The 16,218-nt window shown below is 43.0% G+C and overlaps 1 protein-coding gene across 1 annotated transcript in view; it reads right to left on the reverse strand.

The window, feature by feature from the left end:
* Positions 1-16,218, reverse strand: part of CFAP58 (cilia and flagella associated protein 58) — an 81,488-nt gene that overhangs the window by 33,320 nt on the left and 31,950 nt on the right. Inside the window, exon 13 of the mRNA XM_034776875.1 lies at positions 15,178-15,282. Within this exon, the coding sequence (XP_034632766.1) occupies positions 15,178-15,282 (105 nt within the window). The remainder of the gene's footprint in view (positions 1-15,177; positions 15,283-16,218) is intronic.

Below are 16,218 nucleotides of genomic sequence, written 5' to 3' on the forward strand. Positions count from 1 at the left end.
ATTAACAGTGATACCTACCTCCCCCTCAAAATGATCTAGTGGTTGTTGCATATCTTGCCATCTATGTTCCTCCAACACTGACACTATTCAGATTCTTCTGGGTATGACACTGAGAGGATTTAAAAAAAAACAACCCACTTTGCCTGTCACTGTGGTATGTCATTTTTTAAATGACACACACAATAATCATCCATCACTGAAGGTGTTGTCATGGATTTTACATGTCCTGCCACTCGGGACTGTTGAATACATTCGCCCTGTGGGAAGAATGCCTGCCAAGTGGTACCTGAGTAATGGGGATTTTCAGCAAGCTTTGGATGGGAGCTATAATGTGGATTTGTGAATGCATTGCTATACTGCTATTGCACTCCTCCAGTATTTTAATTTCTCTAACAGGGTCTGGATGGCTGACAGTCTATACTGCATTGCTAACACCACAGCAAACTTTGTGCATAGCAATGTATTTATTCAGCAGAACCAGTAATATACATTTCCTTAACAAGATAACGATTTGATTAATATACTTCACCCTGGGGTGCACAGCAGATTTATTTCCTTCCCAGATATATGCTTGAATCCAGGGATGAGGAGTAAATATGCTTTAGTCAATTCATTTGTTACTTACTGGACCAAATCATGAAGTCTCCATTCATACTTTATTTGTGCAAAACTCCAACTGAAGCCAATTGCCTGATTCAGAACTTCAGAAGTTGACCTATTACATGTAATGTTTGCCGTTTAATAGTACTTTGGGTGAATGCTCGGGATTCACAGGTTCAGATTTGGTGCAAGGCACCAGCAAGAGGAATTTGGTGGCCTCTGTGACTTCTGCTTTTCTGCTAAATTGTGTGCATTTATCTCATCCTCTCAACCCACTCTCTGCCTTTAGTCCTTTTGCATCCTGTCTTTCATGTAAACTGTGAAGTCTCTGGGATGCCTGTACATGTACATGCCTGTACAGCACTTACAGCATTGCGGCTCTGATCCTTGATTTGGTTTCCAGGGCACTACCAGAACACAAGTAAATGGCCTCCATCAGGTATCTGAATGCCTTCCACCTTTAACATATTCATCCTCACCATACCACTGTGAGGCAAGGCCGTGCTATTAACCTCATTTTAAAGATGGGGGAAATGGGGTACAGAGAGGCTGACTTGCCCAAGGTCACAAAACATCTATGACAGAGCAAAGAATCCCAGGTTTCCCAAGTACCGGGCTAGTACCCTGACCATTACGCAAACACATTTGGTCCTTGATTTGAGGGAACACTAGAACTAGGTTAGCGCTGCACTTCAGGTGTGTAGATGTAAGCAAGATCTGAATGAATTCCCTGAGATCTAGCTGGGAGGGGGAGAGACTTTGGATGTGTTTATGTAAATACAGTTTGCTCCTGCTCTGCTTAGATATTCAGCAGATAGAGCAGTGTCAGAGTAATCAAATTTGGCTGGTGTTGGGTTACAAATCACTTTAGTGCTGAATGGAGGGGTAGTGAAATATGGTTACCAATTTGTAATTATTGGAGGAAAGCAGGACTGTGCTTAACCTGTCCCAAATAAGGGGGTCAGGTTGAAAGAACCTTGTTAAGCCAGGGGCTCAAATGCCAAAGCCCTGTGAAAGTAAGAGGGGTGGACCAAGTGTCCCAGCCAGGAGGCTGTGACCCCTCCCCAATGATTCTTCCTGGACTAGTTAAACCTGTTCCTCCCCACTGTTCAAAGAAAGAGCTAAGTAGGCTTCATTACGAGTCTCTTTTGTTATTTTAAATGCTCAATCACTGAGATCTGCAATAACTTGAGATTACAGAATATCAGGGTTGGAAGGGACCTCAGAAGGTCATCTAGTCCAAGCCCCTGCTCAAAGCAGGACCAATTCCCCAACTAAATCATCCCAGCCAGGGCTTTGTCAAGCCTGACCTTAAAAACCTCTAAGGAAGGATTCAGAGTAGAAGCTCGTTCACCTGCACATCTACCAATGTGATATATGCCATCATGTGCCAGCAATGCCCCTCTGCCATGTACATTGGCCAAACCGGACAGTCTCTACGCAAAAGAATTAATGGACACAAATCTGACATCAGGAATCATAATACTCAAAAACCAGTGGGAGAACACTTTAACCTGTCTGGTCATTCAGTGACAGACCTGCGGGTGGCTATATTACAACAGAAAAACTTCAAAAACAGACTCCAACGAGAGACTGCTGAGCTAGAATTGATATGCAAACTAGACACAATCAACAAAGGATTGAATAAGGAGTGGGAATGGCTGAGCCATTACAAACATTGACTCTATCTCCCCTTGTAAGTATTCTCACACTTCTTATCAACCTGTCTGTACTGGGCTAGCTTGATTATCACTTCAAAAGTTTTTTTTCTCTTACTTAATTGGCCTCTCAGAGTTGGTAAGACAACTCCCACCTGTTTATGCTCTCTGTATGTGTGTATATATATCTCCTCAATATATGTTCCATTCTATATGCATCCGAAGAAGCGGGCTGTAGTCCACGAAAGCTTATGCTCTAATAAATTTGTTAGTCTCTAAGGTGCCACTAGTACTCCTGTTCTTTCTAAGGAAGGAGATTCCACCACCTCCTTAAGTAACCCAGTGCAGTGCTTCACCCTCCTAGTGAAAAACCTGAGACCATACTCCTTGTTCTGTCATCTGCTACCACTGAGAACAGTCTAGATCCATCCTCTTTGGTACTCCCTTTCAGGTGGTTGAAAGCAGCTGTCAAATCTCCCCTCGTTCTTCTCTTCTGCAGACTAAACAATCCCAGTTCCCTCAGCCTCTCCTCATAAGTCATGTGCTCCAGCCCCCTCATCACTTTTGTCACCCTCCGCTGGACTCTTTCCAATTTTTCCACATCCTTCTTGTAGTGTGGGGCCCAAAACTGGACACAGTACTCCAGATGAGGCCTCACCAATGTCAAATAGAGGGGAATGATCATGTCCCTCGATCTACTAGTGCTCCTACTTCCCTCCCTTTATTAAAAGTTTCTTTTCTACACTCAGACTCTGTGTTTGTGAGTGAGGAAGTATTGCCTCTCAAAAGCACCCAGGGGAGGTGTGTAATTTTCCTAGGTTACTAGGTGGGGGCTCGAGCCGGTTCTGTGTTGTATCGATGGAAAGGAACCCCTAGATATTGAACCCGGCCCTGGTTGCTGCTGGCTCTGCCTGGCAGAAGGGTTACATAGGGAACATCTCTACAGTGTATTCCAATATATCTATTGCTATCAATCTCTCACCTGCAGACTGAAGTTCATGTATTGGGAGTATGTGCATTAAAACACAGGATGCCAAGGATGGCTTAGCTGTAATTAAAGTAATCCTGCATGATGCAGAAGGATGGAATCTGAAGACCCGCTAGAGGTCCCTTTCAACTCAAATGAATCCACAAATTCCCCTAAAAACATTAAAAATGGATTAAGTATGTATGTAGGTTTCCTATCTATAAACCCAAATGAATTTCTGCCCAACAGCAATGTCCTCCTCCTTATAAATGGCATCTTTATACCTGAAATATTTCTGGTCAAAACACCATCAGAGCAGCTAAAAATGGCAAGGACTTCCCTGAATTGTTATTGGGATCCATTTTCTTCTAATTTCTCAAATAAATTCGCATCTTGCTGCTGTCCAAAAACATTTATCACAGGAAATCTGTTTTATTCTGGAGGGGGGCAGGGAGTGTAATGTAATTGCACAAAGCCTCAATAAGAACTAAACTGTTCCACTGAAAAAATTCTTCATCAAAAATGTTTTGTTTGGGTGCTAAGTAATCTGCTTTGCTTTCCAACTCCCAGTGCCAGACGTAGTATCACTATTTGTTTTTATTGGAAAACAATTTTCCTAGTGTTAAACACAGCTGATTATCTTCACCTGATGCAGTTAAACTCATCACTACCATTCCTGCCTTGTTTTTAAAAGTGCAATTTAAATCGACATCCCCTAAACAAAAACAAAAAGGGTTGTTTTCTAGTGAAGACTTTATTCTCATCTGTTTGATTGCAGTAGACAAGGCGGGTGGGGGAGGGTAGCGGGGAGGGCAGAAAATAATATAAATGTCAACATGTTTTTAAAAGCAGTTTATCATGCAGCATGTTTCCAGAGCACATAACTGTTCTAATTCTAGATGGATTTAGATTAGAAAGACTAAAATAAACTAATGTACCTTGAGATACGTTCTGAATACATAAGAGTCAAATTTGCATTGTGAAATTCACCCCTGTGCAGAGAGCAAGCACATAGCCTAAGCCTCTATTTTTTATAGAGAATTTAAGAGGTGCGTGCATAGACTATACTATCCTTCTGCACAGGTGAACTTTGCTCTCCGGGCCTAAGAAATATGCCAATTTATGACATCACAGCTGCCCTGTTTATAAAAGGAGTTAAGCCTACAGCAAACTTGGGCACTAATCCTGCAATCTGCTCCACACAGAGCCCCACTGACTTCATGATCAGCACTTATAGTTGTGTAAGGAAAGGGAATAAAAGATTAATCAAAAAGGGGATGTGTCAGTGATAAAATAAAAGGCATTAAAGAAATGGTAATTGTTCCGAAATATAATCATACCATGATCTGAAAAAAGAATCAAATCCTTTAACATAACACAAGATACCAGAATGCAAAACATTTCCACCTACAGGCACAAGTAAAGTGCCTGAACAAAGGCCAAGTTCAGTGGCAAGCACAAAGGAAAATAAAAAGGATGTCACAAGAAGGAAAGAACCTGAAAAAAATGCTCCTGAAGGATGAGTCAATATCTGAAGTACCTACATATTTCAATTAATATACTGCATTGGAGACCTCTATTCAAGTCAGATCCAAGGAACTAGGTGAAATACATTTGACCGCAATAACTCAATAGGCGGCTATGCATCAAAACGTACGTATCAGTAATTAGACATTTGCGGTTGGTCTTTGGCTAGAAGTGTTCCAAAGCCAGAGTTCATGGGAAGTTATTCTTCATATTAAAAAAGAATGGTGCTCTCTTTTGAGTCCAAATCTAGCTTACTGGAACCTTGGCTAAGGCAATTCTGAATGTGTCTTTCAGTACGCTGGCTGCTGTGTGTATAACGGGGGCGGGGGGGATTTCTTTGCTGCTACTAGCTCCCAGTTACAAAGGCAAAAGACAAACAATGTGTCTGACATGCCACTGGATTACTCCAGCTGTACGTCAGTGTAACTCCACTGACATCTGCACAACTGGCTCAGAGCTGGAATCATGCAGTTGAAAAACAGACCCCACGTGCTCATTCTTTTTCCTGGCTCCTCATGTTGCATAAAGACAGCCTCAATGTTCTGCTTTTTTCAAAGGGGGGGGGGAGTATTTTTCAGCTTGTTTTTCATATTAGAAACATTTGGTCAACCCGAAGGCCTTGTCTACACTTAAATTTTTGCCAGCATAGCGATGTCAGATAGGGGTATGATTTTTTTGCCAACATAGCTATGCTGTCAGAAGCCATAGTGTAGATGCAATTATACTGGCAAAAGAAAGTCCTTTTGCTAGCATAGCTTATTTAGCTCGGGGAACGGGTATAAGATATTCAGACAAAAGGAATGTCTCAGAGATGCATTTGTCAATATAAACTTCACTAGGAGGATTTGCTGGTACAGCTATACCAGTATAGCTATACTGGCAAACCTTTTAAGTGTAGACAAGGCCTAAGGGTATGTCTACATTGCAAATGAAGGTGTGATTGTAGCATGGCTAGGCATACCTGTACTAGCTTTAATCTAGCTAGCATGGGTAACGATAGCAGTGAAGATGCAGTGGCACAGACTTCAGTGTGGGCTAGCAACCCAAATACATAGCTAGGGTCCCCAGCAAGCTTGTAATACGGCAGCTAACCTGTGCTGAAGCTCATTCTGCTATGTCTGCACATATTGTTACCCACCCTCGCCTAAATTAAAGCTTGCATGGGTATGCCTACCTGTGCTTCAATTAATTTACAGTGTAGACACACCCCCAGACTCAACATGCCATCCCCTTAATTGGGGGCTGCAAGAGCTGCACAATGGGCTTCAACCTCCAGATCTGATGTTACAGTCTTCTTCTCCAGATCAGAGGATGTCAAAGTCCCCCAGGAAACAGAGATAGATTTTTATATGTCAGGTCCTAGTCTATGTAAAAAATCCCTCCTTTTTATTTTTGGATGGAAAAATCTCCTTAGGAGGGCGTCATAAAGGAGCAGTACAAGGTAAGGATAATTTTTCAGGTGGAAGGGGGTTGCAGTCCCACTGATGCACGGCTGGAGTAATACAGTGACGTACCAGGCACATTGTTTATCGTTTGGCTTTGCAATTGGGAGCTAGTAGTGGTGAAGAAATTTGCTCCCCCTGTTGTACACACAGCAGCCAGCGTATTGAAAGACACATTCAGAACTGCCTTAGCCAAGGTCCCAGTGATCTAGAAAGCAAGCACCATTCTTTCTTAAAATGAAAAATAACAGCCCATGAACTCCAGTTCTGGAACACTTCCAGCCAAAGACCAACAGCAAATGTCTAATTACCGATATGGACGTTTTGATGCATAGCAGCCTGCTGGGCTATTGCGGTCAAATTAATTTCACTTGTTGCCATGGATCTGACTTGAACTGGGGTCTCTAATGCAGTATATAAAGTAATGTATAGATATTGACTCATCCTTCAGGAGCATTTTTTCAGGTTCTTTCCTTCTTGTGACATCCCTTTTATTTTCCTTTCTTTGTGCTTGGCACATTGGTAGCTAAACTGGGCCTGTAAATTTCAAAACACTGGTCCTAGCCTACACAAAAGACTCTCTGCAGGCAAGGAGATAGAGAGACGGTGATCTGCAAGTCATCAAAAGTCAGAGGTGGTGATATGCAGGTAGAAAAAGGTATAACATGATTCAGTTGCTGGAAGGTGAAGTTAGACAAATTCAGACTGGAAATAAGGTGTAAATTATTAACAATGAGGGTAATTAGCCATTGGAACAATATACCCAGGGTCATGGTGGATTGTCCATCACTGGCAATTTTAAAATCAAGATTGGATGTTTTTATAAAAGATCTGCTCTAGGAATTATTTTGCGGCGAGCACTTTGGCCCATATTATGCAGAAGGTCAGACTAGATCACAGTGGTCCCTTCTGGCTTTGGAATCTAGGAAGACTACTTACTGTGGGTTAAAAGAAATTCTTAGGGATTCCATAATGAATAATTTCCTGAAGTGAATTACGGGTATTTTTACCTAAACAGATTATCTTCTGTCAAAAAATCCCCAGCTACACCTATCTACGCTCCATATAACATGTACATTCACAAATGAAGTTGTTTCTAACAAATATAAGCAGCCCTCAACTTTACAACATTCGACTTACGACGAACGGCACTTACAATGTTTCTGAATTGACACCCTGATTCGACATTGGTTTCGACTTTATGATGCTCGGTCCCGCAATGGAGTGGATTGCGGTTCCGAGTTACGAAGTTTTGACTTACGACGCCATTTTAAGGAGCTAGTTGTGTCATAAGTCTGAGGACTGCCTTTATACAAATAAGGAAGCCACTGAAAGCCAACCGAAGCATACATATGCCAGTTCTGAGAGCACAAAATAAATCTTGGCCACTATGAATGTGTACAGATTGTCACCTAAAGTGAAGCTGAACCAGACCTTAAGAAAACCAAAATAAAGACAAACAAACACACACTCCTAACATAACAGAATAGGTGTTCACTAGCAGGCCCTTCTGATGAGCAGCTCCTTTTTTCTGAGTGACTGAGGAGAATCTTCCAGGTCATGTTCAAAACAATGCAATATATATTAAGCACCGCCACAGCAATGAAGGACCTAGCGGAAGCAGGCTCCAGGACAGGCTGGTGGGAGAAGTGGTTTTTGAGAGGACTAGACTCCCATGAACCATGCTGAAAAAAATGGCTGGGATTTTTAAAATAAGTGGATCAAGACCATTTTATAATAAACAGCCTGGCCGACAATTTCACATCGTACATAGAACTCAATGCTGAAGCTCCTGGACATTTTTACTCAGTCCTTACTCAGTCAAAACTTGCATTGACTTAATTGGGATTTCTGCCTGTGTAAAAACACGAGTCTGGCCATGTCTACACTGTGAGCTAGGGGTGTGATTCTCCTGCATTAGGCCTCATCAAGCTAGCATGGGTGTAAACAGCAGTGTTGCCGTGGTCGCATGGTAGCAGCAGCAGAGGCAAGGAGCTGAGTATATAACCACCAGTTTCAGGTGGGCTTTTACTCAACACAGCTCAGCCGTGTCTCTGCTGCTTCTACTCAAGCTTCTGCGGCTACCCAGCTATTTATACTCACACTAACTTGAGGAGAGCTAGCATTAGTATAGGTACATAAGCAGCAGAATTACACCCCTAGCTCGTAATGTAGATGTAGCCTAGCATTAGTTTCCTGTTACAACTTAAACACACATTGTACCATATAGTCCCAAACCATTATGTTCTGTGGACCAGCATTAGCACTGATGTCAACACTCTGAGGAACAGTCTGTTAGCTCCCTATTCAGATACCATAGGGATGAGCATGGTGTAAGAACCCAAAATTAAACGGAACAGAACTACTGTCAACTACAGAGAATACACAACATCTATTTCCAATACTTATATGGCCCCCCGTTACTATAGTATCTGAGCATCTCACAATCGTTAATGTATTTATCCTCACTACATCCCCATGATGTATGCTATAATTCCCTTGGAAAACTGAGGCACAGAAAAATGAAGTGACTTGCCCAAGGTCACACAGAAAGTCTGTAGTAGGAGAACAGGGAATTAAAACCGAGCTTTTCAAGTACCAGGTTACCAACCAACCCAGCCATCTTTTCCCAAGTAATGACTGCAACAGAACTATGCTGATTTGTACCAGCTGAGGATTTGGGCCAATATGATGCAGTCCAAGCCAGCAAGGTGTGGGAGTCCAGGGTGCTCCCAATCTTGCAAATCCTAATTCCCCAGTCTTGGTCTTCAGTTGTTGCTGAACATTAAAAAAAAAAATCCAATAAAAATGTAGCAGAATGGTACCGTCACTACGATATGCTAAGTTTAAATGAGACTAAATGGTAGGATTTTATTTTTGTTACCAGGAGGCCATCAAGCATCCTTTCAACTCTTGGTTGAAAATGTCCCTATGCTGCATATGCCCCCTTATGCTTATGACCAATCTTTAGAGAAGATAACTGACAACTGAGACATAATGTGAATCTTGCCACTGTAAAATAAACCAGACTTTTAGCCAGTCAGACATAAAATCAAATTAAAGAATGAGTTCACTTTGAAGAGACAGAACTAGATTTTGAACAAATACAGCAGCAGGTAATTCACTTTTAATGGGACTTTTTCCTAAAGCCACACTAATCATAATCCCAACAAGGTAATTTGGTTACTTTGTGCATTTACGACACATCACTGTTCATTATGTAATTAAGTGCCATACATGTGAAGAACTCACCTCATAAACACAAAATGGGCAAATACTCTTTTAATCATTATTTATGATTCACTCTCCGGAGCATCTCTGATGCAATAATAAGATCTTATAGCTAGAAAGCACCTTTTGCCCTGAAGGATTCAAAGCATTTTATATACTACAGTATATATGTTCACAAAGACTTTCACCCACCACTGAAATCTCTGGGGTGACATGCAGCAGCATTTTTCACAGAGCACAGCAATACTATAAATGGTAGTTTAAGACACAACTGAAGAATAATGTCTTGTTGAAACTGCAGGAGGACTGTAGGTGAATAGAAGGTAATGATTCAAAAGTGGAAGCCAGCCGGCTAAACCTCAGATAACAGATCTTATTCATGGTGAAAGTGGCATGGGATCTTTAAGTGGTCAGGACCTTGATTTTGTATCTGATTTTAAGACAGTGTTCTTCATCAGCACAGCAGCCCGAGCTGGAGCACTGAGTCACAAGGAGAAATACCACCTACTGAATCACCAATGTTATTTCCAGCAACACTTGTGTTTTCTTTAAAAGTCTACCATCCAAGACCTCATGCAGCTCCTCCCTGCCTGGCATGTGAGATCTGATGAATTACAGCCTAAGGTGAGGTGCTGCAGGTTATGTGGAAGACGAAAAGAGGAAAGGAGTTAATAATTTAACACACATGGAGGCATTTTTCTATTTGTCACTTAAAGTGTAATTTCTTCTGTGAAAAATGGCTCTAAAAATGGCAATGTGGTGCTTCATATTTATTACCTCTCAGTGGTTGATTTACAGAGCAAACTAAGCAGGTTAAAAAGGGTGGTTTTGTTTACTGATAGTCTGGAATCTGAGAGTCAAGCTGGTTTCTTCCTGGCTCACATATCACCAGCAAGAAAGATTCTCCATTTGAAATGTAGTTCATTTTTTCTGTTGCTGATGCGTAAGCCAGAATGGAATGTAGCACACTCTCTCATAGCTGCATTGTTTCTGCAGATCTAACAGGAGTAAAAAGTAATGAAAATATATTTTGGAGGCTAAAGTAAGTGGATATGACCAAATACATGTAGGAGCAAATCTGATGAGTATGTAGCGTAGCTTTCTACATGGATCTATATTTGGTGTTTTTTAATCAAGAATATTCTGATCAATATGCCCATCTGATCCTAAAAAATGGTCCCCATTCAGTGCTTTGTGTGATTTTTTAAATAGTATCCACACACACAAAAAAGACTGGAGTCATGGATGGAAGGCAGAGCTGGAGTATGTATGATACAGGTAGCATTTATTTTTCTTGTGCAAATGTTATGGTTCTGCTGTGAGAATGTGGTAAAATGTACACTCTCCAAACCTTGCCTGTAACTGAGAGTAGAGGGCCCAACCAGTTCCAGAAAAAAGGGATGTTTCCAAATACCAATTTCTTACGCTGTGCTCAGTGCCCAGTCCACAAAGCTCCCTCCATACCAGGTGTAACTCCATTTTTGTTCATATGCGTTGATTTGTGAGTGTAGTCCATCGGTTCAACGATGACGTTTTCATGCTCTCTCTTTTTGTGGATTCTGGAGTGATTCTGAAGTGCAAAGCATGACGCGCATTCTCATGAGCATATTGGGCAGACAGAGTCATTGGTGAGTATCTTGGTAGCTATAGCAGGGGTATGACGCTTTTCCCTGGCAGCTAACAATCGATTATTTCTGTCTTCTTCAAAGGCTTGGAAAGCTCTGAGTGCTGTGTGCTGCCCTGCTGATCTATTTAACGCAGCCTTCTCAAGATCATCTGGTTTTACTGCACCAAAGTGTGTGCTGTTCTTGATGCTGTCCTTGTAGCGCTTTCTGGGGTGGCCTTGATTCTGGTGTCCTTGTGCCAATTCGCCATAGAAAATGTTTCTGGGAAGTCGATATTCAGGCATCCTAATGACGTGTCCAACCCAGCGTAATTGGGCTTTTATCAGCATGGCCTGGATGCTTGTGGCATTTGACTTTTGGAGAACCTCCAGGTTGGTAATTTTGTCCTACCAGTGGATCCCCATAATGGCACGCAGAGATCGCATATGGAAGGCCTCTAGTTGTTTGAGATGCCATTTGTATGGTGTCCAGGTCTCTCAGCCGCAGAGGAGAGATGTGAGCACAAAAGCATGATAAAGTTTTGTTTTTGTTGAGAGGGCTATTGTTGTGGGATTTCAGGACTTTGTTACGTTGCTTTCCTAATGACTGAGAAGCTTTCTGTATCCTGTTTGTGATCTCTTTATCAAGAGACCCATCATTAGAGATATTGCTGCCAAGATAGGTAAAACTGTCAACTTGCTTTAGTTGGATTCCACTAATGGATATGCTAGGGGGTATGACATGGAGTGATGAAAATGATTGCTGCAACGCCACCATTTTCTTTAGGTTGATTGTAAGGCCAAACAATTTTGATGCTTCAGTGAAGCGATCTACGATGCACTGGAGATCTCCCGCTGTGTGTGCTAGGAGGGCACAATCATCTGCAATGAGTGCTTCTCTTATTAGCAGTTCTGTTACTTTTGTTTTTGCTTTAAGTCTCATAAGATTGAAGACTGAGCTATTGTTCTGTATCTGATGTATATGCCTCTGTTGAGCCTAGTTGTAGCATGGTTGAGAATTTGGGTGACGAAGAGGTTGAACTGTACATGGGAAAGGACACAGTCTTGTTTGACTCCATTTGAAATGGGAAAGGAATCAATGAGATCTCTATTAAAAAGTACCTGACCTTGCATGAAATAAACGAATGATCTTTACCAGTTTTGGTGGGCAACCAAGTTTGCTGAGGATTGTCCATGATCCTTCTCTATTGATTGCATCAAATTCTAAAATAATGGAGATATCCCATCTCCTAGAACTGGACAGGACCTTGAAAGGTCATTGAATCCAGCCCCCTGCCTTCACTAGCAGGACCAAGTACTGATTTTGCCCCCTGACCCCCAAGTGGCCCCCTCAAGGATTGAACTCACAACCCTGGGTTTAGCAGGCCAATGCTCAAACCACTGAGCTATCCCACCCCAATGCTTTTGTCAAATCAACGAAGACACTAAACAAATCCATGTTTTGTTCAATACATTTTTCTTGTATTTGCCTGATACTAAAAATCATGTCTACAGTGCTATGACCAGGTGTAGAGGAGTGGACTCACCCTGTGGCGCCTCCTGCTGGTTTCTTCTGGGAATTAACTCATCGACCCAGGAGCGCCCTCTGCAGGCCGGTGATCCGCCTGTCCTCTGGTCCCCCATGTCCCTCCCTGGACCCCGGTGTCCTTGTACCTGGGATGCTGCCCCCTAGCAGTAAACCCTCAGTCTTAGGGTCTCCCCTCCCCGGGGAACCCCCACCCACTATTCCCACCTTGCCTCAGTATAAGGCTACTGCCAGTCATCCCCACGCCCTGGGACAGACTGCAGTATCAGCCTACTCACCACTGGCAAGGTTGGGTTTGGACCTGCGGCCTTGGCCTACCCCTGGGCTGCCCTCTGCCACCCCCAGTACCCCTTGGCCTTCTGCTAGGCCGCAGCCTGGGGTTTTCCAGGCTGGAGCTCTGGAGCTCCCCAGCTCCTCAGCCTGTCCCCAGCCCTGCTCCACTCAGGTACTCTGTCTCTAGCTCCCTGCAGCCAGGCCCATCTCCCTCAACAGAGAGAGACTGAGTCCTTGCTCCTGGCTCCCAGCCTTTATAGGGCCAGCTGAGCCCTGACTGGGGCATAGCCCAGCTGCGGCTGCTTCCCCAATCAGCCCAGCATTCAGAGCTGCAGCCCTCTTTAAGGGCTGATTTCAAGCTCTTCAGGGCAGGAGCAGGTGACCACCCTGCTACACCAGGTCTGAATCCACTATGAGTCTCTGGTAGATTGGCTTCTGAGACAGATGAAATCAGTCGGTTCAGGAGGACACAAGCAAAGATTTTTCCAGCAACAGTTAGGAGAGCTATCCCACGGTAGTTATCATAGACGATTTTGCTGCCTTTATTTTTTTTTAAAGGAATAATTGTAGTATCTTTGAAGTCTCGTGGCATTTCTTTGTTGTCCCAGGTGTCAGTAAGAATCTTCTGGAATGCTGTTACCACCTTTGACCCACAGATTTATCTATTTCTGCCAGTATTCCATCTCTGCCTGAGGATTGTTGTGTTGATGTAAACACATCCAAAGCACCCAGCATGCATACTCAGAAATCTGAGAACATTCACAAAACTCACCGTGTTCAACATATTGCTAGTACACAAAAAGCAGTGTGGTTCTTTGAACCAACAACATAGCTCCACCAATTTACTACTGTCTCCGGTTTAGAGCATTCCAGAGATTAATAGCAAAACATCAAAACATCAAGAATTCTCACTTTCCCCCAAGGGCCCAGAAAAGACCTGACCTGCATGCAACAAAAGACCCATAAAAAAAAATCACCTCTGACTGGAAGTGGCGAGTCTGCCCATAGCGTTTACAGCTCTAGCATAAAGGGACCCATTTATTTCCATGTTATCACCTTCCACCCACAGTAGCATTAAAAAAAAGATTCTGTTGGTGACAGGAATCAACAAAAGCTTCATTTCTTCCTGCAATGGCGGAGCAGTTCCAGGGAGACCAGGGCAGTTTGGAACAATAACTAAAGGTGGAAAAATGTCAAATATCTTTAAACACAAGGGGCTTTATTCAGATTGAAACATGTATGGTAGCACCTTTTGGGATAGGTGTGTTCTGTACTCTGGCTGCATACATCAGCTGCAGAGCAAACTCAATAAGCAAGGCCAAGGGGAGAGAAGAAAAAGGCTCCACAGTAAGGAATTTAGTTGCTGCTTGTTTCCTACAGTCTTAAACCTCAGCCAGGGTCTGGTCCCTGTCTTTATCCCCAGTAGGGGGTGCTCTATTTGCAAAGATGTATGAATGCTGGTAAAGTAACCCCCTCATATGCAGCTCCATCAGGAAAGTAATATAACAGCCTCTTCTTCTTGATCCCTTTGGTTGGGCGCTGGAGGATCTCCTGCCCCAGGTCAACTGAGTCAGAGGGAGATTCTCCATCTATGTTGGCAGGAAGAACCAATATTGAAAGGGGACTTACCCCATGTTCCCCTCTAGCACCATTTCAGTCTTTGTGTATGGTTCGGTGACGTTGTGGTAATTTAGTAAGGGGTTCTGCTATTGGGATGATCAATAGATCAGCTTTCAAGTAAACATAATTTCCTTGGTCAGGCATTTCTTAGTCCTTTTGATCATGCCTGTCATTACCAGGACGCTGAAGAAAATACCTGTTTGATTTCATTTTTATTTAGTTTGGTTTTTGGTGGCCAAATAAAATAAATCAAACCTTTTTTTTTATTTTTCAGAGTCATCCAGATATCAGTGACTGGGGTATGAAAATCAACTAATCAGGTGATATTTGTTCTCTGTGTGTAAGTGCTGCCATCTACCACTAGCTAAGGGAAATGCAGGAGAACAAGCAAACCCCACCATTCAGAAAAACAACAAGGAGTCCGGTGGCACCTTAAAGACTAACAGATTTATTTGGGCATAAGCAAGTGAAGTGAGGTTTTTTACCCGTGAAAGCTTATGCCCAAATAAATCTGTTAGTCTTTAAGGTGCTACCAGACTCCTTGTTGTTTTTGTGGATACAGACTAACACAGCTACCCCCTGATACTCCACAATTCAGAGGAAAGGCATCCTAATAACAATATTGGGAGCATACCTATGGAGGCTGCATACGCAGGGTACAACAAATATGCTATGCTGAGATACAGAAGACAGAGATGATGCTACAGTACCTGAAGAAGCAATTCTTTCTCAACCACTTCTTCTGTCTTACTGATGAGCCGTTTCTGTAGTGTGTGTATCTTCTGTATCAGTTCATAGGTACTCGGGTCACTGGCCTATTAAAGAAGAACATTATTTTTTAAAGTACAGCTGTACAGCCTATACCTATGCCTCGTGTCCTTGTTGTGTACCAATATGACTGAATGAAATCTGAGTGTCTGGGTTCCCAGTAGCAGCATGAACTGGTCGAAAAGAGCATACATACAAGCAATCCTTCTGAAAGTAACCCTCTCAGTATGGGAGATCTGCCATGGTAGGCCAATGTTTATGACCTGGAAAGTCCCTTTCAAACCAAGCATTGTGATGGGGCATCCCAGCAGCCTAATCCCAAACAGGCAAGGCTGGGATATCTGCACACGCAGCTTGTCCTGGGGCTGGAGGGGAGGAAGGAGGAGGATGAGATTAGTACTTCATTTTTGAGCAGAAGCCATTACTGACATACATGGAGCAGCACAGGCATTCAGAAACCATGCTGATGGATGCATATAAGAACCCAGACAAAAAGGAGCTCCTGAGGGAGCGGATTCTGTCCTCTTGAATCAGAGGGAGGGACACTACAACATTGTCTTTGGGAGTGGTGGAGGAGATCCTGGAGGATGTTCCCCCTATATAACTATTCTGAGTCTTTAACACTCCCCTATGTATGGCATCCCATTTTTAAACTGAATCTAGTGCTTATAAAGGGGGCAGACTGCAGACACTATATTGGAGTTCTCTAGCCACTGAATGTGTGCAGTACAGGAAAAAGAAGAACAAGCTTTGTCCACATTTTCCCCTTCTCCTTGCACTCCTGTGTCTACGCCCAGTTGCAGAGTGTCCCTACACTCTGTTTGCCAGAAGCTAGGAGTGAATGACAGGGGATGGATCACCTGATGATTGCTTATTCTGTTCGTTCCCTCTGAAGCACCTGGCACTAGCCTCTGTCGGAAGACAGGACACGGGGCTAGATGGACCATTGGTCTGACCCAGTCTGGCCATTCTTGAGATCAGTT

Source organism: Trachemys scripta, chromosome 7, assembly GCF_013100865.1.
Source record: "Trachemys scripta elegans isolate TJP31775 chromosome 7, CAS_Tse_1.0, whole genome shotgun sequence".
In the NCBI taxonomy this organism is placed as follows: Eukaryota; Metazoa; Chordata; order Testudines; family Emydidae; genus Trachemys; species Trachemys scripta.